The 26,168-nt window shown below is 40.9% G+C and overlaps 1 protein-coding gene across 1 annotated transcript in view; it reads right to left on the bottom strand.

The window, feature by feature from the left end:
* Positions 1–26,168, bottom strand: part of LOC140726817 (adrenodoxin-like) — a 51,183-nt gene that overhangs the window by 23,168 nt on the left and 1,847 nt on the right. The window contains exon 2 of the mRNA XM_073043667.1: positions 12,718–12,842. Within this exon, the coding sequence (XP_072899768.1) occupies positions 12,718–12,842 (125 nt within the window). The remainder of the gene's footprint in view (positions 1–12,717; positions 12,843–26,168) is intronic.

Genomic DNA, 26,168 nt, shown 5'->3' with positions numbered 1-26,168 from the left:
GTGAAAATGATTTTACCTAGATTTTTATATATTTTCCAAAATATACCTATCTTTTTAAATAAAAATCTTTTTGATCAAATTGACTCTCTTATTTCTTCCTTTATTTGGAACAATAAGAGACCAAGAATTAACAAGTACCATTTACAAAAACCCAAAAAAGATGGTGGACTTACACTTCCTAATTTAAGACTGTATTATTGGGCTGTAAATATTAGACGATTATGTTTTTGGTTATACTGGCTCGATAAGAGCCAAAAACCACTTTGGGTTGATTTGGAATTAAAAGCTGTTAAACAATTTCATTTAACTTCAATATTAGGAGCTCCATTACCTTTACAGCTCTCTAAAATTCCAAATTTAAATTTTTTACCCAGTTATTAAACAATCTTTAAGGATTTGGATTCAGTTTCGTAATTTTTAAAATTTTAAACAATTTAAGTTGTCTAGTTTTTTTTATAATCAAAAATTTCATTTAGGCGACTTCCGGTAAGATGGTGATTGTTTAGCTGCTCCGAACTTTTGTTCCGTTACTGTCGCTATCTTTGCACTAAATGTCTCCATTTTTTAAACCTTAGTTAGGAATTATTTTGGTATCTCTTACTTGCCTGTGAATATATCTAACTTACAATGTCTAGCAAGAGTTCTAAATCCGGGAGAAAAGAAGCGATGACCCCGTCGGACGAGACGCTTTCAAACAGTTAGAAGACAAACTGGATCGGATCAACGATAAAGTGGACAAACATGCTGAACACTTATCTCGCATCGATTCGACTTCTGAAGATTTAGAAAGTTGTGTTCGATACTTGAAAAATTTCATTTAAACCTTCAATAACCGACCCCATTTTTCTCCTATGGAAAAATAAAGGGATCCGTTTTTTTTTTTACAGATTTATTTTATAATGGTCGATTGATGACCTTTGAAGTTAATTAATAAATACTCTCTCGCTCATACACATTTTTTGCAATATTTTCAGGTTAGACATTTTTTACAACAATATTTACCTAAGTTTCCATATTTACAAGAATCTGATTTGTTGGATACCATTTTGAAATGGAATCCCTTAGTGAAAGGTTCCATTAGCAGAATTTATAATTTACTCTTGTTACAAAAAGAGAACCTATCACTAAAGATTAAACAAGATTGGGAGAGAGAACTTAATATGACCTTTGTGAATGAAGATTGGGTTCAAATTTTGAAAAATGTAAATTCTTCTATATGTGCCAATCACTGTCTAATTCAATTTAAAATTGTCCATCATTATTATTTAACAAAGGAGAGACGATCTAAAATATTTCCTAGTGTAGATAATTATTGTGATAGATGTAAAACTGAAGAAGCTACTTTGTCACATATGTTCTGGTCATGTTCTTCATTAAAACTGTTTTGGAAATCTTTATTTTCTACAATCTCTAAAACTTTAAAAATTAATTTACAACCTAGTAGACTAACTGTTCTATTTGGAATAGTTCCACATTACATTCAGGGTATTTCATCTTCAGATCAACATGTAATTGCATTTGTTACATTGTTGGCAAGAAGGGTAATTTTATTAAAATGGAAAGATATCTCTTCCCGTACATTAATTGAATGGTTTTCTCAAGTAATGTTATGTCTCAGCTTGGAAAAATTTAGAAGTAGAACTTTTGAACCTCGATTTGATCTTGAGAGAAGATGGGGTTCTTTTGCCAAATATAACCATTTAATTTGAATTATTCTATATGGTTTCCTTCCAATTTTATCATCTTTTTTAAAAAAAAGTGAATTGGCGGTTGATGCATTTTTAAAATATATCTAATGATGGTTAAACGTATTGCTTCTGGGGGTTGGTTCCTAATGGGGTTTATTTTTCTCAGTTAGATGGGGTTCTTTTAATTTCCTTCTTTTTTCTATATATAAATTTTTTTCATTTTTATATATTATTAGTTTTTTTTCTTCAGCTCTATTAATTGTATACATATTAATTTGTTGAAATTTTGTATTATTCTATAGTTGTAGAAGATTATGTATTAATAAAAAGATTCTAAAAATGAAAAAAGAATCTTTCAATCTCTGCCTTAAGTACACCCAACAGCTTGGCCTCCACAGCTAATTCCACAAATTCACCACCCTCTGGCTAAAGAAATTTGTCCGCATCTCTGTTTTAAATGGATGCCCCTCTATTCTGAGGCTGTACATTATTGTCCTAGACTACCGCACCATGGGAAACATTCTTTCCACATCTACTCTGTATAGGCCTTTCAACATTCAAAAGGTTTCAATTAGATTCCCCCCTCATCCTTCTAAATTCCGGCAAGTACAGGCCCAGAGCCATCAAATGATCTGCATATGATCATATGAGCCTAGAGCATGGATTGATACCTGGAAATATGATGTTGTAGCATTAGTGAAACATGGTTGCAGGAAGGGTGTGATTGGCAACTAAATATTCCTGGATTTCATTGCTTCAGGTGTGATAGAATCAGAAGGACAAGAGGGGGAGGTGTTGCATTGCTTGTCAGAGAAAATATTACAGCGGTGCTCTGGCAGGATAGATTAGAGGGGTCGTCTAGGGAGGCTATTTGGGTGGAATTGAGGAATGGGAAAGGTGTAGTAACACTTATAGAGGTGTATTATACACCACCTAATAGGGAGCGAGAATTGGAGGAGCAAATTTGCAAGGAGGTAGCAGATATTTGTAGTAAGCACAGGGTTGTGATTGTGGGAGATTTTAGTTTTCCACACATAGACTGGGAAGTCCATACTGTAAAAGGAATGGATGGTTTGGAGTTTGTAAAATGTGTGCAGGATAGTTTTTTGCAGCAGTACTAGAGATACCAACTAGAGAAGGGGCAGTGTTGGATCTTCTATTAGGGAATGAAATAGGTCAGGTGATGGAGGTATGTGTTGGGGAGCACTTTGGGTCCAGTGATCACAATGCCATTAGTTTCAATATAATTATGGAGAAGGATAGGACTGGACCCAGGGTTGAGATTTTTGATTGGAGAAAGGCTAACTTTGAGGCGATGCGAAAGGATTTAGGAGGAGTGGATTGGGACAATTTGTTTTATGGGAAGGATGTAATCGAGAAATGGCGGTCATTTAAAGGTGAAATTTTGAGGGTACAGAATCTTTATGTTCCTGTTAGGTTGAAAGGAAAGGTTAAAAGTTTGAGAGAGCCATGGTTTTCAAGGGATATTGGAAACTTGGTTAGGAAAAAGAGGGAGATCTACAATAAATATAGGCAGCATGGAGTAAATGAGATCCTCAAGGAATATAAAGAATGTAAGAAGAATCAAGAAAGAAATCAGAAAAGCTAAAAGATACGAGGTTGCTTTGGCAAGTATGGTGAAAATAAATCCAAAGGGTTTCTACAGTTATATTTATAGCAAAAGGAGAGTGAGGGATAAAATTGGTCCCTTAGAGAATCAGAGTGGACAGCTATGTGTGGAGCCGAAAGAGATGGGGGTGATTTTGAACAATTTCTTTTCTTCGGTATTCACTAAGGAGAAGGATATTGAATTGTGTAAGGTAAGGGAAACAAGTAGGGAAGTTATGGAAACTATGACGATTAAAGAGGAGGAAGTACTGGCGCTTTTAAGGAATATAAAAGTGGATAAATCTATGGGTCCTGACAGGATATTCCCTAGGACCTTCAGGGAGGTTAGTGTAGAAATAGCAGGGGCTCTGACAGAAACATTTCAAATGTCATTAGAAACAGGGATGGTGCCAGAGGATTGGCGTATTGCTCATGTGGTTCCATTGTTTAAAAAGGGTTCTAAGAGTAAACCTAGCAATTATAGGCCTGTCAATTTGATGTCAGTGGTGGGTAAATTAATGGAAAGTATTCTTAGAGATGGTATATATAATTATCTGGATAGACAGGGTCTGATTAGGAACAGTCAGCATGGATTTGTGCGTGGAAGGTCATGTTTGACAAATCTTATTGAATTTTTTGAAGAGGTTACAAGGAAAGTTGATGAGGGTAAAGCAGTGGATGTTGTCTATATGGACTTCAGTAAGGACTTTGACAAGGTTCCTCACAGAAGATTAGTTAGGAAGGTTCAATCGTTAGGTATTAATATTGAAGTAGTAAAATGGATTTAACAGTGGCTGGATGGGAGATGCCAGAGAGTTGTGGTGGATAACTGTCAGGTTGGAGGCCGGTGACTCGTGGTGTGCCTCAGGGATCTGTACTGGGTCCAATGTTGTTTGTCATATACATTAATGATCTGGATGATGGGGTGGTAAATTGGATTAGTAAGTATGCAGATGATACTAAGGTAGGTGGCGTTCTGGATAATGAAGTAGGTTTTCAAAGTTTGTAGAGAGATTTAGGCCAGTTAGAAGAGTGGGCTGAGCGATCGCAGATGGAGTTTAATGCTGATAAGTGTGAGGTGCTACATTTTGGTAGGAATAATCCAAATAGGACATACATGGTAAATGGTAGGGCATTGAAGAATGCAGTAGAACAGAGTGATCTAGGAATAATGGTGCATAGTTCCCTGAAGGTGGAATCTCATGGGGATAGGGTGGTGAAGAAAGCTTTTGGTATGTTGGTCTTTATAAATCAGAGCATTGAGTATAGGAGTTGGGATGTAATGTTAAAATTGTACAAGGCATTGGTAAGGCCGAATTTGGAGTATTGTGTACAGTTCTGGTCACCGAATTATAAGAAAGATGTCAACAAAATAGAGAGAGTACAGAGAAGATTTACTAGAATGTTACCTGAATTTCAGCACCTAAGTTACAGGGAAAGATTGAACAAGTTAGGTCTTTATTCTTTGGAGCGTAGAAGGGTGAGGGGGGACGTGATAGAGGTATTTAAAATTATGAGGGGGATAAATAGAGTTGACGTGGATAGGCTTTTCCCCATTGAGAGTAGGGGAGATTCAAACAAGAGGACATGAGTTGAGACTTAGGGGGCAAAAGTTTAAGGGTAACATGAGGGGGAATTTCTTTACTCAGAGAGTGGTAGCTGTGTGGAATGAGCTTCCAGTAGAAGTGGTAGAGGCAGGTTCGGTATTGTCATTTAAAGCAAAATTGGATAGGTATATGGACAAGAAAGGAATGGAGGGTTTTTGGCTGAGTGTGGGTCAGTGGGATTAGGTGAGAGTAAGCGTTCGGCACGGACTAGAAGGGCTGAGATGGCCTGTTTCTGTGCTGTAATTGTTATATGGTTATATATGATAACTCTTTAATTCCTGGAATCCTCCTTGTGAACCTCCTCTGAACCTTCTCCAATGTCAGCATGTTTTTTCTTAGATAAAAAGTACATGGTGATATACTTACCTTGAGAAATACTTATTATAATGTGGATTTTATATTAATTAGTTGTTATTCTTTATTCGCTCACTTACTCCTTTTCCCCCACCAAAATGAGAATATATATATATATATGTTGTGTGTGTGTGTGTGTGTGTGTGTGTGTGTGTGTGTGTGTGTGTGTGTGTGTGTGTGTGTGTGTGTGTGTGTGTGTGTGTGTGTGTGTGTGTGTGTGTGTGTGTGTGTGTGTGTGTGTGTGTGTGTGTGTGTGTATATATATATAGGAGTACACAGGGAAATCTTTTCTGTGTAATGGATTTGTTCAGACTTTTATGAATACTGCAATGGGGGCCCTCAACTCACAAATAGGAGGGGTTGACCTCTAGCTCAACGCAGGGTCATCTACTAGAGACCTCAGCCTTAGAATCACACATTCGTTGCCATTTTTGTTATTGTTTGCGTTTCTTGGTTCTTATTTGTTCAGGGAGTAGATCGATTAAGTTTTATTCTAATTTCAATGATACATTGACAGATAAATACAGATGGCTAAGGACAAGGTAAAATTCATTTCTTTTAATGTAAATGGGTTATTAAATCCAATCAAACGTAAGAGAATTTTATCCAAAATGAGAAAAGAACAAGCCCATGTAGTATTTTTACAGGAAACTCATTTAAGTGATAATGAGCATAAAAAACTAAAGAGAATGGGCTTCACTAATCTGTTTTTCTCCTCAGTTAAATCAGGATATAGGAGAGGAGTTGCTATTCTTATCTCAAGTAAGCTAAATTTTGAAAAAGTATTCAAAATGAGAGATAAAGAGGGCAGTAAGGGGGAATATAGATGGCAATTCAGTTACTCTATTGAATATATACGCACCCCCAGGAAGTGATATTGGTTTCTTTCAGAAAATTACTAATATTATGGTAATGGAAACAGAAGTCTCCTGACATGTGGGGGAAACTTAAATTTACAATTACAACCAAATTTAGACTCTTCCAATAGAAAAACTCATGAAACAAAATCCTTACATAAGAAAGTTAATACACTTTTTGAGAATGTTGGTTTAATTGATATATGGAGGGACCTTTTCTCTGACAGAAGGGATTACACTCATTATTCTGCTCCCCATTCTGTATATACAAGAATAGACTATTTCATAACATTTGGAAAAGACAAAGACCAAATAAACACCTGTGGAATTGGGACAATAGATGTAAGTGACCATGCACCTATATATTTATGTTTATTTTGACCTACAACCAAAGAATACTATTTGGAAACTAAATTCAAGTCTACTCAATGATCCGTACTTTAAGGAACAAATTAAAAAAGAAATTGGTCTCTACTTGGAATTTAATGATAATGGAGAGGTTGCACCTCCTATTTTATGGGATACTCTGAAGGCTGTCTTAAGAGGGAAAATTATAGCGATATCTTCATATAAGAAAAAAATAAGGAATAAAACATCAGAGGAATTACAAAATAGGCTGAAGGAACTAGAGAAAAAACACAAATTGAATTTGGCACAGGATACATTAGGGGAAATTAAAAGAATTAGAAATGAAATAAATAATTTGACTACGCAAGAAATCAGGAAAAACTTAATGTTTCTGAAACAGAGACATTATGAAAGTGGATCGAAATCTATGAAAATACTGGCGTTGAAACTGAAAAAAAAAGATAGCAGAAAATACAATTCATAGAATTAGGGACCCAAGAACGAAAATGATAAAAAATAAGCTAAGTGAAATTCAAGAAGCTTTTGAAGTGTTTTACAAAACGCTATATTCCAAAGTTCCAGGGGGGAGCATAACCCAAATTGACACCTTCTTGAATTCTCTAGAGTTACCCACTTTAAGTGAAGAACAAAATAGAACGATGACTATTAAACAATTAATAGAACAATTGTAAAGAACAATTAAATTAAGCAAGTCACCAGGATCAGATGAGTATATGGCAGAGTGGTACAAAGAATTTAAAAATGAGTTAATTCCTGTTTTACTCCCCACACTGAAATGGGCTCTAAAAAAGGCACAAATGCCACCCAGTTGGAATAATCTCAGCTATACCGAAAGAAGGCAAGGATAAAATGGAATGTGGGTTATTTAGATCAATATCCGTTCTTAATGTAGATTATAGGTTATTTACCTCCATCATGGCCAAACTATTAGAGGAGTTTCTACCCATACTGATACATAACGATCAGACAGGTTTTATACGACAACGTCAGACACAAGACAATATACAAAAGACACTTCACATTATGGATCATATACAAAAAAATAAAATGGAAGCAATAGTGATAAGCGTGGACGCTGAAAAGGCATTTCATTCAGTTAATTGGAATTTTCTTTACAGAGTTTTACATAGATTTGGTTTCCAAGACACAATTATTAAAACTATACAGACACTATATGACAATCCTACTGCTAGGATTAAAATCAATGGATATTTATCAAATAGTCTTACCCTAGAAAGGGGCATGAGACAGGGTTGTGCATGGTCACCGCTACTCTTCGCATTATATGTGGAACCATTAGCTCAATACATCAGACAAAATGAAGATATCAGGGGAATTACTATTAAAGGGACAGAGCATAAATTGGCTTGTAATGCGGATGACATTTTGATCTATCTAGGGCAACCAACATACTCTTTACCTAAATTGATGCAATCCTTTGAACAATATGGTCAATTATCAGGATACAAGATCAACATAGACAAAACCCAATTACCTTCATATTACTATAGCCCACCAAGAGAAATTGAAAGTCAATACCCCGGGGCATGGCACACAGAGTCTTTCAAATATTTGGGCATCATTATGCCAAAAGATTTGGCAAAATTATCAGAAATTAATTATCAGCCTTTATATAAAAACATTAAGGAAGATGTGGCAAGATGGAACCTGATTCCTTTTTTCAGTCTCAGTTCAAGGATTGAGTCTATTAAAATGAATATACTGCCCAGACTGTTATATCTCTTTCAGACCCTACCAATAGAGATTAATCAAAATCAATTCAATGAATGGAACAAGATGCTATCAAGGTATATTTGGCAGGGTAAAAGGCCTAGAGTTTGTCTCAAAACTTTGCAATTAGCAAAGGAAAAGGGGGGGATGGGGCCTACCTTCTCTTAAGAGATTATTATTTTGCAGCACAGTTGAGAGCTATGATATATTGGTGCAACCCATCATATGACGCTCAATGGAAAAACATTGAGGAGCGGGTACTTCCCATCCCCATACAAGCAATTTTGGCTGATAACAACCTGCGAAGGTACATAAATTCTATTGATAACCCATGGGTGAAATTGACTCTTAAAATATGGAAAACAACTATAAAAGAATATAATCTAGAGGGAGATATTGCAATTCTTAAATGGTGTACATATGACTCGGATTTTACACCAAATAAATTGGATGCTGGATTTAAGGACTGGACAGCTAAAGGAATAACAGTTTTTTGCAACATAATGAAAGAAGGTACACTGTTCAGTTTTGAAATGCTTAAAGAGAAACACTTATTAGAAAAACAAGATTTTTATCGATATTTACAGATGTAACAATATGTTAATAAGATGCTTAAAAATGTAACCAAGGCAAATACATGCTCGATAGAGCTCTTTAGAAAAGCATATAATTCAGATAATGGTAGTAGAATAATTTCAAGCATGTATAAGGGGTTGTCAAATCTTAAAACACATTTAACTTCATACATTAGAACAAAATGGGAGAAGGAAGGAGGGATAATTATATCTGAGGAAGAATGGACAACAATATGGAGATATCAATGGAAGTGTACCAGTTCACAGAAATGGAGGGAGTTTGGATGGAAAAACTTGATAAGATATTTTATTACACCTCTCAGAAATCCCATTATGATAGTAACCTCCCCGTTTGCTGGAGAAATTGTGGAAATCAAAATGCAAATCATTATCATATTTTTTGGGACTGCCCTGTTATCAAAACCTATTGGAGGGGGATACACAATGCCCTACAAGACATCTTTAAATGTGAAATACCCTTGGAGAGTAAGACCATGTATTTTGGATATATACCTCAAGAATGGTTGAAAAGAGATAAATATTTAATGAATATACTGTTGGTGGCTGGTAAAAAGACTCTTACTAGGAAATGGTTATCACAGGAGAGCCCAACTTTAAATGCATGGATGGAAATTACAATGGACATTTACAAAATGGAGAAGATAACAGCATCTGTTAATCATAAGCTGGAACAATTTGATTCATACTGGGAAAAATGGTTTAAACTACATAATGCCTCATAGGCCTGATTTTATTCTCACAAATCAATGAATCTGTTGTTAAAAAAAAAATCACTCCCTACTTGTACATAGTTTTTTCCTTTTGCTTGTTTTTTCTTTCCCCTCTTTTCTATAAGTGTATACCCCAGATAAATACTTTGTGGAGTTTTGTGATATATGTGATTATATGATATATGTACAATGTCTGAAATACATCTTATGGAAATGTTTGTTTGATGAACTTCAATAAAAAAATAAATTACAATAAAAAAGTATTTGCACAGAAGGAAAAAAAATCGCCATCTTTAAATTGTCCAGTCTTTCTTTAAAACGTAAGAAAATCCAGATAATTACTTAAAAGAAACTTTACAAAAGCATACGAAACAAAAAAAAAGTTGGTACATTTAGATGCTACAGGAAAAAAGTCTAGATGGTTCAGAATTATCTACGATCTTTCAACAGTTCTCCTGCTATATCTTCAGAGGTTAAAACCCTCCAAACCAGACTTTTTCGGAGATAAAAATACATTTTAAGGTAAAAACTTTTATAACCATGAAATCTTCCAATTTCTTCACTTTACACCACGAGACCATCAAACTATTAAAAATCATTCAATCTTCAAACTTCAGATTCTCCATCAGACTCGTCAGACAAAGAGTTAATAAAACGCAATGCTTCAGATGGATCATGGAAAATACGAATTCCAGAATTTTTAATAATGATCCTTAATTTCGCTGGATACTGTAGTGATAGAAAAAGCTTCTTTTGAAAAGCTAGTTTCATAGAAGGAGCAAAAGCAGCACGTTGTTTAACAATTTCACATGGAAAATCATCAAAAAAAAAAGGACTTCTGAGCCTTGAAATGAAAATATTCTTTGTTTTCTTGCAAGGTTAATAATGTGATCCTTATCTCTAAAACGGAGAAAACACACAATATGCCTGTTTTTACCTTCATCCAAAGATTTTAAAGCACCAGTTCTGTGAGCCGATTTGATCTCCGGGAGTTGCGAACAAACCCCCGGAAATAAAAACTGAAACATTTTAGCAAAATAACCCAGTGTGTCGGCAGATTCTGATTTCTCTTTTAATCCAACAATTCCAAAATTATTCTGACATGATCGAGCTTCCAAATCCATGATTCTTTTTTGAGCCTTTTCCAAACGAGAAGAGAGATCAGCTGCATTTCGATTGACTTCTTTAAGATCGACGCTCAAAGAGTCAATTTTTTCTTTAAATTTCCCTTTTAGTTGAGCTATTTCAGTGCAGATACTGCTGATTCGAGATTCTATTCTCTTGACCCAAGGGGGTTCTTCCGCGTACTCGTCAGTCTTCTTAGATCTCCCATTAGACGGGTCCAGATTTCATCTGGTGGTCTTCAAAGTAGCCATAACTATTGCTGTACAAATTCGACTGAATAAAGTTGAAATTTCAAAGTTTAAATCGGAAAAGGGAGAGATAAAAAGCGGACAGTAAGCTACTGGGTCTTACATGTCCGAAAGCCGGAGACGGGAGTCCTGAAAGATTCTTGCTTGGCCACAGCATTAACAGTTTTATGGGGAGGCCAGGGATCGAGACTGAGGGCGAGGGGGGGGGGGGGGGGAACGGATCAGCCATGATTGAATGACAGTGAAGGCTCTATGGGCCAAATGGCCTAATTCTTATGGTCCTATGGTCTAAGTTAAAAGTGAATGTGAGAACCAGGTCTCTGTTGAGTGAATTACTGCAGTTTTCCTGTAGAAAGGATTGGTAGGCCATCCAATTAAGCAGAAGCATCTGTAGCTGATTTTTGTTAAGTCTACAAGACTGCCAGATAATCAAACTAGGAAAGGACATCTATATTTCAAATAATGTTTCAATTGTAAATATGAAATTGATATAAAAGACAAAATGAACTGTGAAATGGATACTAATTGACATTAAGGAGATCTGGATAAATGACTCAACACAAGTAGGTTGTGCATACACTTTCAGTCATTGTTTAGTAAAAGGTACTTGGGTTTTAAGCCGTTAAGTCAGAGTCCATGAAAAACTTCAAAAAAATTAGAACTAATTTTCATTGCCTCCCAGAAACCAGAGCTACTGTATTAAAGTCCTTATCTCATCAGTTAATGGAAATGGGTTTTTTTAGGTCCATGACAGATGAAAACAACTTTTGAGGCAAGAAAAATTCTAAGACAAATTTATGTATTGAGATCATTTTAGTTTGAGAACTAAATGCAATGAATAATACAGATTATTTTCCTCACTTTTTATTAAGTGGGTAAAGCCACAAGTCAGCAGAGACTTGAGATCATAGTTTTCCCTCTCCTAAATGAGCTGCCAACCACAGGTGATGAGCCCCATCTGCCTGAAGTGACTGGCTTTAATGTGCGAGTAACCACCTTCGTCCCTTCCGTCAGTAGAAACGGTTCCACAAGACTGATTAGCCAAAACACATGTGAAGGCCAGGAGTTGGACTTGGTTCTCAAAAGCTATTTGAAATGCCTGCCATTGGGAGCATTTAATCGGCACTGGGTGATTATCTCCACTACCTCCCCCAGCTATGACAACCTTAAGGAACATAATTAATTAAACAATAGCTTTTTGAATGATTCAAAATTAAATGATTTGACTTATTCCTAATGAAAAAAATTAATTTGTTTCAAACACTCACTGGGCTCTGTCTCTTTATAGCCACCTCTAGTCTCAACTCTCAGATCCCTACATTGGGATTACAGTTTCCAACACATGCATTTGGTGATAAAATGGACTAATATCAAATGAGTTGCCACATACAAAAGTATACAGGTAACTGTTTCTGGTTTTGACCAATTCCTTCTCTCCATTGCTCCAGGTATTGACAAACAATCCAAAAAAAAAAAGACAAATAGTCATATGTTTCAGAAAGTGCAAGAACAAACCTGGACTGGAAAGAAAAGAGACACACAAAGGCCAATAGTGATGGTGTAGAGGAAGTGGAAGAGGCATGAGTGGAGTATAGAGAAAAGGTGGCATAAAAGACCAGAAAGTGAGAGGTGGAACAGGTAAGATGCAAGGAAAACAGCCCATTAAGTATATAGCACTAAGTCTGTTGATCTTTTTGGCACATTAAAATATTTCTTTACTTGAATTAATCATTGGAGTAAACAAGTGCCAAAAACTAGAATTATAATTACTTAAGAAGAATTTTCAATAAGCCATACAGCCAAATTAAAAATAGCAGGACTTACCAAAACCATCAATGTCCAAATTATTTTCGATGACAACGTCTAATAGAGAATCACCTAAATTGCCCTCTGCTTTAAGTTTCTCTCCATCACGGTTAACAAAATTGACCTTGATTTTATCTTCTGAACTGTAAATATAGAACAAGGTGAACAAGTTTGGTCTACAGGCTAAAATTAATTAACTAGACTTATTTTCTTTTTAATTAAGTGAAAAGATACTAATGTTCACAATATGCTGGAGGATCTCTACTGCCTGGCCTAATGAGTTCCTCCAGCTTTGTGTGGCTTACTCAGATTTCCAGTATCTTCAGATTTTCTCGTTTCTGATTTGAGATACTAATGTCGATCAACTGAGAAGTACAGGGTAGGTGCATTTAAAGATAGGAATATTTATAATTAGCCATCATTCAATATTAATGGCACAATATTTTTTTCATTTTCAGAAATTCAGAAGATAAGGATTCTCAAGTTTTTAAACCAATAAATTATTAATGTCACAGTATTTCAACTGACTTACTTGCACTTAAAAATACTGATTATTAGAAATTTTATATTACTGAAATTCTACCCATAAAAGGAAAGAGAAAATTTTAAACTTGTTACTCTTGATCCATTATGCCTTTTGGAAGCTGTGTACACTGACTGGTCTTTGCTATGACAGCCTGTGGGAAACTTGTATTCTAATATGTCTATGCATACAGAAATAATGAAGTGCCAAAGAACAATGAATTGGTTTATGAAACTTTGGTGATGGCTAGAACAAGAATTTGTTTTAAGAATTAGAGGTTACAAGTCTGTGATTAGGTTATAATATCCTTTAAAAAATGAAGCATTTCAGTTTACATCATCACTAACCATCAAAGCTTAACCACTAGCTCTAAATTCTATTTTCAAGTTTTCAGATAAAGTTTCCATTAACTTGAGCCACCAGAGACCTCACCTTCAGATAAACCAGGTCAATACAAATTGTCAAAATGGAATTAAAAATCATCCCAGATCTGTCTAATCCCATTATTAGCAATAACTGTCAGTAAAGTGAATTGGAGAGAAACTAAATGGATGAAATCATAAATAACAATTGTTCTTTACAAAGTATATGAGTGACAACAAGAGATGGTCATACTGACACAGTACCAGCACAAATATAAATCAAAATAGAGGTTTAAAAAAAAACTTCAAATTTCAAAAAGTTTAAAGTTCAAAGTAAACTTATTATCAAAGTATATACAGCCCCAAGATGCTTTATCTTGCGGGCATACTCAATAAATCCAAGAACGATAATGGAATCAACAAAAGCGCGACCAACAGGATGGACAAACAACCAATGTGCAAAAGACAACAAACTGTGCAAATTCAAAAAAAACAATGGTACATAAACAAGCTAAAAATATCAAGAACTTGAAAGTGAGTCTACAGGTTGTGGGAACAGTTCAGTGAAGAGGCAAGTAAAGGTGAAGTTGAGTGAAGTTACCCTCACTGGTTCAAGAGCTGTTTCTGAACCTGGTGCCAAGTGCTGAGGCTCTTGTACCTTCTTCCTGATGGGAGCAGCGAGAAGAGAGCATGACCTGGCTGGAAGGGTCCCTGATGATGGATGTTGCCTTCGTGTCACAGCACTCTGTGTAGTCATGTTTAACGGTGGGGAGGAAATTGGGATAAAATTTGCTCATAGTCTTACATCAGAACTTTCTCATAACTGCAAGAAAAAGCATTTAATTTGCCAAGTGAGGAGGGAGGTGGGTGGGTGGGGGAGGAGGGATGAAGTGGGAAGCTGGGAAGTGATAGCTGGACGAGATAAAAAGAGCTGAAGAAGAAATCTGATAGAAGAGGAGAAAGGGAAGGATTCAAAGTACATTTATTATCAAAGTGTGTATGCAGTATGCAACCCTGATATTTGTCTTTCCCATAGATAGCCACAAAACAAACCACAGGATCCATTCAAAGAAAAAAAATCATCCCCAACACCCCATCCCTATGCACAAGAAAACAAAAATAAATGACAGGAATGGCAACCAAAAAAAAAGCATAATAAACACAGAATATAAAACAAAATCAAAACAGTCCAGGCGTATTCAGTTCAGCTTGTGGCACTCCGCACACACGAGACTCGAACTGCCATCGGGAGCCACAGGCAGACGCGCGACCTGCTCAGGGCAGACCTTCCGGGGACGGTCTGACGTCATGTCCACCCCACTGGTCGCAGGGGCCCATGGGAGGGGAGATTTAAGCGCGCAAGTTTGAATCAGTAAAGTCATTCCGAGTTCAGCTCTCTCTGCCTCCATGTTCCTTTCGTAGGGCTTTGCGTGTGACTACATTGGTGACCCTGATGTTCCAGACAGCATCTGGAACCGGCGACTCTGCAACCAACCATGAATCCGAGCAATTCAAACAGCTCTGTCTCTGTGAAGCTCCCGACTTCCTGGGCCACTCAGCCCCTCGTTTGGTTCGAGCAAGCTGAGGCCCAGTTCAATATCAGGGACATTACAGCCGACGCCACACGGTACTACTACGTGGTCAGCATGCTCAACTAGGAGACGGCAGGCTGGATCATCAACTTCCTACGCCAGCCACCAACAAAGGACAGGTACACTAAGCTTAAGGCGCTCCTGATCCGTTCCTTTGGACTCTCCCGTCGCGAATGGGCCGCGCGGCTCCTACACATGGACGGCCTGGGTGACCGCACGCCATCCGAGCTCATGAATGATATGCTGGCACTCATGGACGGCCATAAGCCGTGCCTTTTATTTGAACAGTTGTTCCTAGAGCAAATGCCAGAGGACAATCGCCTCCTCCTTGCGAGTGAGGATTTCGGCGACCCACGTAGGGTCGCGGCTAAAGCAGATGGCCTTTGGCAGAGCAAGCAGCTTGGAGCAGCCACGATCACGCACCCCAAAGCCCAGGCCCTGCAACCGAAGCTGTAGAGACCCACGGTGGGAAAAGACAAAAGTTCGGAACAATGGTGTTTCTATCACCAAAGATGGGGCTCAGGCGCGTGCCGCTGCCATCCACCATGTGCTTTTCCGGGAAATGCCGCTAATGGCTATGATGGCTGGCCACCGAGACAGCCTCCTGTACCTCTGGGACCGACTCTCCGGGCGGCGCTTCCTGGTAGACACCGGGACCAAAGTCAGCGTACTCCCCCCCTCGAACATGGACACTCATAACGCGGTCCCAGGCCCCGAACTCACCACCACAAATGGCACCAGTATTCGGATGTACGGCCCGCGTACTATCGCACTGCATTTCGGGTCCAGCCATTTCACTTGGATTTTCACGTTGGCAGCGGTGTCACAGCCACTACTAGGGGCAGACTTCCTACGAGCCAACTGCCTCCTGGTCGACTTGAAAGGCCGGCGTTTGGTCCACGCCGAGAAGTTCCAGACTTTCCAGCTCGGAGAAGCCAAGCTACCGGCCCTCCACCTGGATTCCATGACCCTCTTGGGTAACGAATTCGCCAGGGTGTTGGCGGAATTCCCCTCCATAGTCACCCCGTAGTTCTCCACGGCCGACCCCAAGCACGGCGTACAGCACCACATCCCCACGCAAGGACCGCCGCTGCACGCCCGAGCTCGCAGGCTCCCACCCGACAAGCTCCACCTCGCCAAGGAGGAGTTCCGTAAGATGGAAGAGCTGGGAATCGTACACTGCTCAAACAGCCTGTGGGACGGGGTGCCCAAGTCCGCAGGAGGATGGAGGCCCTGCGGAAACTACAGAAGTCTCAACGACTCCACAACTGCCGACAGATACCCGGTACTCCACATCCAGGACTTCATGGCGAACCTGCACGGAGCGACCATCTTCTCAAAAATCGACCTGGTCAGGGGATACCATTAGATCCCAGTGCACCCCAACGACGTGCCCAAGACAGCCCCCATCACTCCGTTTGGCTTGATTGAATTCCTGAGGATGCCTTTCGGTCTCAAGAATGCAGCCCAAACTTTCTAAAGGCTCATGGACTCGGTGGGACGCGGCCTGGCTTTCGTTTTCATTTACTTGGATGATATCCTGGTGGCCAGCAGTTTGCACCAAGAGCACGTGGCACATTTGCGCCAGCTCTGCCCACGCCTGAGTGACCACGGACTGGCGATCAATCCAGCGATTTGCCAGTTTGGGCTGACAAAGATCAACTTCTTGGGCCACAGAGTCAACCGACATAGTGCAGTTCCCCTACCGGACAAGGTCCAGGCCATCCGTCAGTTCCCCAAACCCAGCACGGTCAAGGGCCTGCAGGAGTTTGTAGGGATGGTCAACTTTTATCATCGGTTTGTGCCAGTGGCGGCCCGCATCATGAGACCCTTGTTCAGCCAGATGGCTGGCAAGGCCAAATAAGTGGCATGGGACGCAGAGTCCACGGAGGCGTTCGAGCAGACCAAGGAGGCGCTGGCGAAGGCGCCCCCCCCCCCCCCCAGTGCACCCGAGAGTCCATGTACCCACGGCACTCACAGTCGACGCTTCCAACATGGCAGTCGGTGGAGTCCTGGAGCAGCTCGTCGAGGACCAGTGGCGACCATTCGCTTTCTTCAGCCGGCACCTACGGCCACCAGAGGTGAAGTACAGCGCTTTCGACAGAGAGTTGCTAGCGCTCTACCTGGCTGTCCGGCATTTCCGGTACTTCCTCGAGGGAAGGGAGTTCACCATGTAGATGGACCACAAGCCCCTCACCTTTGCACTGGCCAAGGTATCGGACCCATGGTCGGCTCAGCAGCAGAGGCACCTGTCCTTTATTTCAGAATTCACCACGGACGTCCGCCACATCGCAGGGAAGAACAATGTCATCGCTGACACACTGTCTTGCCCCTGCCTCCACTCAGTAGGCATATCGTCCACAGAAACAGACTATGCAGCACTGGTGGAAGCACAACGGTCGGACACCGAGATCCCGGCTTACTGCACCGCCATTTCGGGGCTCCAGTTGGAGGACGTCTTCATCAGCCCGGCAGCGGATCGACTTCTGTGTGACGTGCCTACCGGCAAACCCCGACCCATGGTATCAGCGGCATGGAGACGCCGGGTGTTCGACACGCTGCATGACCTGGCCCACCCGTCCATCCGGGCATCCATCAAGCCGGTAGTGGACAGATTCGTCTGGCACAGTTTGCTCAAACAGGTCGGACACTGGGTCAGGACTTGCGTACACTGCCATACCGCCAAAGTTCAGCAGCACGTGAAGGCTCACCTCCAGCAGTTCCAGCTGACGCAAAGGAGTTTCCAACACATCCAAGTGGACATCGTCGGCCCCCAGGGGCGCCAGGTATATCTTTACCATGGTAGACAGGCTCACCAGATGGCCGGAAGCCGTACCGCTCGCAGACACGTCCACTGAGTCCTGTGCCAGGATGCTCATTGCAAACTGGATCGCCAGGTTCAGCCTCCCAACGGACATCACCTCTGACAGAGGGGCGCAGTTCACGTCTGGTTTGTGGACAGCACTGGTGCAGTTCCTGGGCACCCAGCTGCATCACACCACAGCGTACCATCCCCAGTCCAACGGTTTGGTAAAGCGATTCCACCGGTATCTCAAGTCGGCCCTGATGGTGCACCTCAGGGGCCCCAACTGGACAGATGAGCTTCCCTGGGTCCTACTGGACATCTGCATGGCCCCCAAGGAGGACCTGGGCACCTCCTTGGCGGAATTGGTCTATGGCGCCCGCCTGACGGTACCAGGCGAGTTCGTACCAGAGACTCGAGGTTTGGAAGAAACTCCAGCAGCGGTGCTAACGAGGCTGCGGGACAAGGTAGGGACCCTGGCACCGGTCCCGACCTCCAGGCATGGTCCCATGCCATCCTTCACCCCTAAAGACCTCCGAGACTGTGAGTATGTTTTTATTCGCAGGGGCATGCACAGATCACCTCTACAGCCGCCATACGAGGGACCCTTCAAGGTGATCCGGCACAACAGAACCACGTGTGTCATGGAGGTGGGTGGCCGGGAAGAGACTTTTACAGTGGACCGCCTCAAACCGGCGCACTTGGACATTGAGCAACCAGTGAGGGTGTCCGCACCGCGCCGGTGAGGCCAGCCACCCAGGCAAGCCACACAGACTGGGGGCTCCACTCCCTCGATGGACTTTCCTTTTGGGGGGGGGGGGTGGCAGCCCGCACACACGGGACTTGAACCGCCATCGGGAGCCAACAGTCTGACGTCATGTCCGTCCCGCTGGTCGCAGGGGCCCATGGGAGGGAAGATTTAAACGCGCAAGTTTGAACCAATAAAGTAATTCCGAGTTCAGCTCTCCCTGCCTCCATGTGTTCCTTTCGTAGCGCTTTGCGCGCTACTACAAGCTGTGTTTGTTATTTGGAGACCGCCCTGAATGAAAATCGCCCAAAATAGCAACCAGAAACACATCATAACGTGAACCATAGAGTCCAATCCACAAAAAGTATCAATCAAACTTTGCCCAAAATCCAAATCCTTCAACAACATTGAAGGAGCGATACATACCATTCGAACGCAGAGAACTTTGTCCAGGAGCAGTGAGTGAGAGAGAGAGAGAGAGAGATCGTTACATACAGACACCTTCCTCCGGCAGCAGCAAGTGAGAAATTAGTAGAGAGTGCTGAACACCTCCTCACCTTCCACACTCACCTTGATCATTTAAATATTCCTCAGCACTTCAGCGAGATATGGAGTTAATCATAGGCTCATGCCCTGCCTCCAGGATTCTTGACCTCGAGGCCACATGCCTCAGGGAACACCCTCGGAGACAGCAGAGCAGATCGCTCAATCGGCCCCGAAAGCACACCACCAAAATGCAGATCACGGGCTCCAACAGTAACAGAACCAGATTTGAAAGAAAAATACATAAAGAAAGTGGAAGTAGTAGTTTAGTGAACATCTGCAGGATGTCGCCCTTGGTCACGTTGTTCACTGGATAACAATAGGCAGGTGAGAAGAGAAAGGGTAAAAGGGGAGCCAGGAGGAAGAATGGAATGAGAGAGAAAGGGGAGGAGGGAGAAATTAACACAAGTTGGAGATATCTATGTTGATGACATCAGGCTGAAGGCTACTCACACGAATTATGAGGTGTTACTCCTGCAACCTCAGGATGACCTCACTGCGATAGTAGAGGCGGCCACGAACTGACACGTCAGAATGAGAAAGGGAAGTTGGATTGAAATGGTTGGCCACTGGGAAATCCAGCCTTTTGTAGCAGATGGAGTGAAGGTGCTTGACAAAGTGGTCACCCAATCCAAGTCAGTCTCGTGATTCAGGAGAGGTCACACTGGGAGCACAAGATACAGTAGCTGAGAATCACAGCTGAAGTGATGCTTCACCTGGATTGAATGTTTGGGTCTCAGAATTCAGTTCTCCTCTCATTTCCCAGTCTTGCTCAAGCCAAAACTGCCTACAGATCCTCCTCAGGTTACAACAGGATTCCACTGCCATCAACTGTTCGTAACCCAAGCAGTTCACATCTCACAAATGCAGCCTCAAACTGGATTCCCATAACATAGAAGATATCTGCAGCTTCCCAACAGCCTGCAAAACCATCCTAGTCTTCCAAATGTTCATTCATATGCATGAGCTGTACATAAGTCAGGCTTTGTAAACTGGGGTGGATCATCTGTTCAACCTAGAAACAAGCTGCAAATACCAAACCCTATTACTTGCTAAAGACATCCTTCCAATACTTAACTTTAAACTCACTCATTTCTGCTGTTGGTTATCCGTATTTCACCCATCTTTAGATTCCAATTGTTTCCTTGCTAGTTTAACATCTTCCCTAGAACAATGGCATACCATACAGTTGATGAAGGGTCTTGGCCCAAAATGTAGACCGTTTATTCTTTTCCATAGATGCTGCCTAGCTTACTGAGTTCCTCCAGCATTTTGTGTGAGTTGCTTTGGATTTCTAGCATCTGTAGATTTTCTTATGTTTATGATAGACTCACCTTACCTGTGCCAGCTTTTTAGGAGAGCTGCCCAATTAGCCCCATTCTCCTGTTTTCTCCCCCTCATATCCATAAATTATTACAGTGGTATCTGGTCATTTCGTACACTTTGGGATCAACCAAGTACAGTGTTCACACCAAGATGTGGACCAGTACATTCTAGCCCAATTAAGCAGCTTCTCCAATTAGCTGAAGTTACACAGAAATAGCAAAAAGGAATAAAAAAGACAAACTACTACATGGAATACAGAACAAATTAGACCACTATCAACAATACTGCAAAACTATAAAACTGTATTAGTTCGTAATGGTTATCGACAGAGGAATTCATCCAGTGTACGTTGCCGTGTTCCTTTGACTGACTGTAAATAAACATAATCAACTTGTAGAATGCCTTGGGGTTTTCCTTAATCCTCGCCAAGGCCTTCTCACAGCCCCTTCTAGTTCTCCTAATTTCATTCTTAAACTCCTTCTTGGCAACACTGTAATTTTCTAGAACTCTATCAGTACCTAGTTTCTTGAACCTTTCGTAAACTTTTCTTTTCTTCTTAACTAGATTTTCCACATCATTTGTGCACCATAGTTCTTTTACCCTACTATTCTTTCCCTGTCCCAATGGAACATTCCTATGCAGAATGCCATAGAGTGCCATGTTCCCTGAACATTTGCCACATTTCTGCCGTGCATTTCCTTAAGAACATCTATTCACAAGTTCCTGCCTAATAGTACCATGTTTCCCCCCCACCCCAATTAAATGTTTTCCCAAATTGTCCCGAGGCATACTGGAGATGGGGCATGAGCCATGATTGATTCCATATCTCGCTGATTAAAGTGCCGAGGAATACTGAAATTATCAAGGCGAGTGTGGAAGGCAAGGGGGTGTTCAGCACCTTCTACTAATTTCTCGCTTGCTGCTGTTGGAGGAAGGTGTCTATGTGTGACATACTATTTATTACAATTACTATAAACTACACATTGCACATTTAGACGTACCATAAAGATTTTTACTCATGCATGTGACGGGTATAAGAAATAAAGTCAATTCAATTCAATGCAGACAAGTGTGAGGTGTTGCACTTTGGGAAGACAAACAAGGCTAGGACTTACATAGTGAATGGTGGAGGACAGAGGATTGTTGTGCAACAGAGGGATCCAGGAACACAGATCCATAATTCCTTGAAAGTGACATTATAAGTAGATAGTGTTGTAAAGACAGATTTTGACACACTGGCCTTCATAAATCAGAGTACTAAGTACAGGAATTGGGATGTTATTTTGAAGTTGTGCAAGATGTTGTTGAAGCCAAATTTAGAGTACTATGTGCAGTTCTGGTCACCTACCGACAGAAAAGATGTCAATAAGACTGAAAGAGTGCGGAGAAAATTTAAAAGGATGTTGCTGGGACTTGAGGACCTGACTTATAGGAAAAGGTTGAATAATATCACCACTATATTGCCTGTCACACTGTACTCTATGTACGTACAGTACATAGAGGCAAAAATTTGCATCTCCAATACGTAGAGGCAAAAATTTGCCTCTCCAATCCCACAGCCACGCATTTATCCTCCACCTCATTCAATTCCTATACTCACTGTCACGTGGCACAGGCAGTAATCCCAAGATTACTACCTTTGAGGTCCTGCTTCTCAACTTCCTTCCTAACTCCCTGTAGTCTGTTTTCAAGACATCCTTCAGAATGATTTCTGGATCATTGGGACCTCTTTTGGGACAGGCGTGACCTGTACAAAAAAGGTGGTTGCACTTGAATCAGAGAGGAATCAATATCCTAGCAGGGAGGTTTGCTAAGACTGTTGGGGTGAGTTTTGCTAGAGGGAATTGCTAGGGGGTGGGAACCGAATGGAAGGGACAGAGGAAGGGGCTGTTGGCTCATAAATAGAGAAAGCTTGGAGTGCCAGGCTTTAGATGTTTCAGAAAGGACAGGGAGAGAGGCAAAAGAGGTGGGGGCACTGCACTGTTGATCAGAGATAGTGTCACGGCTGCAGAAAAGGAGGAAGTCATGGAGGGATTGTCTACTGAGTCTCTGTGGGTGGAAGTTAGGAACAGGAAGGGGTCAATAACTCTACTGGGTGCTTTTTTAATCGACCACCCAATAGTAACAGGGACATCAAGGAGCAGATAGGGAGACAGATTCTGGAAAGATGTAATAATAACAGGGAGATTTTAGTTTCCCAAATATTGATTGGCATCTCCCTAGAGCAAGGGGTTTAGATGGGGTGGAGTTTGTTAGGTGTGTTCAGGAAGGTTTCCTGACACAAGATGTAGATAAGCCTACAAGAGGAGAGGCTGTACTTGATCTGATATTGGGAAATGAACCTGGTCTCTCAGAGGGAGAGCATTTTCACATACTGATCACAATTCTATCTCCTTTACCATAGCATTGGAGAGAGTTAGGAACAAACAAGTTAGGAAAACATTTAATTGGAGTAAAGGGAAATATGAAGCTATCAAGCAGGAACTTGGAAGCATAAATTGGGAACAGATGTGCTCAGGGAAACGTAGGGAAGAAACGTGGCAAATGTTCAGGGGTTCTGCATAGGTACGTTCCAATGAGACAGGGAAAAGATGTTAGGGTACAGGAACCGTGGTGCACAAGGGCTGTTGTAAATCTAGTCAAGAAGAAAAGCATACGAAAGGATCAAAAAACTAGGTAATGATAGAGATCTAGAAGATTATAAGGCTACCAGGAAGGAGCTTAAGAATAAAATTAGGAGAGCCAGAAGGGGCCATGAGAAGGCCCTGGTGAGCAGGATTAAGGAAAACCCCAAGGCATTCTACAAGTATGTGAAGAGCAAGAGGATAAGATGTGAGGGAATAGGACCAGTCAAGTGTAAGTGGAAAAGTATGTATGGAACCGGAGGAAAGAGCAGAGGTACTTAATGAATACTTTGCTTCAGTATTCACTACGGAAAAGGATCTTGGTGATTGTAGGGCTGATTTACAGTGGACTGAAAAGCTTGAGCATGTAGAAATTAAGAAAGAGGATGTTCTTTACCTTTTTTCGCTAAAAGAATGATACATGCCTCATTAAATGATGCTGGCAGTTTACCACGTTTAAACGAGTCAGTTAAAACTAACATTAGTTGAGGTAAAAGCAGTGAGGAAAATTATTTATAAAATTCTGCAGAGAACCCATCAGGTCATGGAGATTTACCAGACTGCAAAACAGAAATAGCTGATGATATTTCCTCTAGTGATAATGGTTCATTCAATTTTGCTTTAAGATCAGGAGAAAGCATAGGAATGTTTAAACTATTTAAAAAATGCTCGACAAAAATATTATTTAGAGATTCACAAGTATAGAGTCGAGAATAGTAATTCTAGAATGTATCATTAATTTCAGAGTGATTCAAGGTAATGTTCCCATTTTCCATTTGAATTTTTGTAAAATGTTGTTTAATTTTAGAGCATCTTAGTTGGTTAACTAAAAATTTACTGGATTTATCACCATGGATATAAAACCGGTTCTTACTTTCCAAAAGTTGGCGTTCAATTGGGTGAGTGGAAATAAGGTCAAACTTAGTTTGAGGTTCCACTTGTTTCTTATACAGCTCTGGATTTTTAGTCTGGGCATATAGTTGGTCTATTGCTTTAATTTGATTAACCAGATCCAATTGCTCTTTATGGGTCTTTCTATTCAAATTCACAGTATGTGAAATTATTTGACCCCTTAGGTATGCTTTCATAGCGTCCCAAACAACCTGACTTGAGGTTTCAGATGACATGTTAGTACTTAAAAAATAAAGTTATCTGGTCCTCCATAAATTTTACAAAATCAACATCCGACAACAAAGTCAGATTAAAACGTCAATGTTTATTCATTTGGGAGAAACCAGGAAGAATTATAGGCAGGGTGATTGGGGCTTGATCTGAAATCAATATACTCCGATAGTCACAAGAGTGAACAGATGGAATCAACTGATTATCAATTATAAAATAATCAATTCTAGTGAAAGTATGATGGACATGCGAAAAAAAAGAATAATCTCTCACATTTGGATGGAGAAAATGCCATACAGAGATACCATAATTAGAAAGGAAAGACCGAACTGATGAAGCAGATTTACTTACTATAGATTAGGTAGTAGGATAATATACCTTCCTTTTATAAATACAGCTCTGTGGTGATAAAGTTCTGATTAACTTTTTTATATATTGTAAGGTTGGCTTGGAGTTGGGTAGTGGGAGGGTGGGGTGGTAACTAACTTCATGCGATTCTGCTATGGGTGCTTTTCTCAATTGTTATGAACTGTACTTTTGGTATGTTTGTTTTGCACTGTATAAATCTTTTTTTTTAAACTTGTTTTTGTTTTGTTGAAACTCAAAAAATTAATTAAAAAAAAAAGAAAAAGGATGCGCTGGAAAGCATCAAGTTGGTTAAGTCTCCGGGACCGGTTGAGGTGTACCCCAGGCTACTGTGGGAGGCGAGTGAAGAGATTGCTCAGCCTCTGGCAATGATCTTTCCATCATCAATGGGGACAGGAAAGGTTCCAGAGGATTGGAGGACTGCAGAGGTTATTCCCTTATTCAAGAAAGGGAGTAGAGATAGCCCAGGAAAATATAGACCTGTGAGTCTTACTTCAGTGGTTAGTAAGTTGATGGAAAAGATCCTGAGAGGCAGGATTTATGAACATTTGGAGAGGCAAAATACAATTAGGAATAGTCAGCGTGGCTTTTCATGGCAGGTCGTGCCTTACTAGCCTAATTGAATTTTTTGAGGGTGTGACTAAACACATTGATGAAGGTAGAGCAGTAGATGTAGTGTATATGGATTTCAGCAAGGCATTTAATAAGGTACCCCACGCAAGGCTTATTGAGAATGTAAGGAGGCATGGGATCCAAAGGGACCTTGCTTTGTGGATCCAGAAATGGCTTGCCCACAGAAGGCAAAGAGTGGTTGTAGACAGGTCATATTCTGCATGGAGGTCAGTGACCAGTGGTGTGCCTCAGGGATCTGTTCTGGGATCCCTTCTCTTCGTGATTTTTATAAATGATCTGGGTGAGGAAATGGAGGGATGGGTTAGTTTTCTGATGACACCAAGGTTAGGGGTGTTGTGGAGGGCTGTCAGAGGTTACAGCAGAACATTGATAGGATGCAAAATTGGCCTGAGAAGTGGCAGATGGAGTTCAAACCAGGTAAATGTGAGGTGGTTCATTTTGGTATGTCAAATATGATGGCAAAATATAATATTAATGGTAAGACTCTTGGCAGCGTGGAGGATCAGAGGGAACTCGGGGTCTGAGTCCATAGGACACTCAAAGCTGCTGTGCAGGTTGACCCTGTGGTTAAGGCGGCATGCAGTGCATTGGCTTTCATCAATCGTGGGATTGAGTTCAAGAGCAAAGAGGTAATGTTACAGCTATATAGGACCCTGGTCAGACCCCACTTGGGAGTACTGTGCTCAGTTCTGGTCACCTTACTATAGGAAGGATGTGGAAACTATAGAAACAGTGCAGAGGAGATTTACAAGGATGTTGCCTGGATTGGGGAGCATGCCTTATGAGAATAGGTTGAGTGAACTCAGCCTTTTCTCCTTGGAGCTGTG

Source organism: Hemitrygon akajei, chromosome 4, assembly GCF_048418815.1.
Source record: "Hemitrygon akajei chromosome 4, sHemAka1.3, whole genome shotgun sequence".
Classification (NCBI taxonomy): domain Eukaryota; kingdom Metazoa; phylum Chordata; class Chondrichthyes; order Myliobatiformes; family Dasyatidae; genus Hemitrygon; species Hemitrygon akajei.
This window is presented reverse-complemented; position numbering and strand designations above follow the sequence as displayed.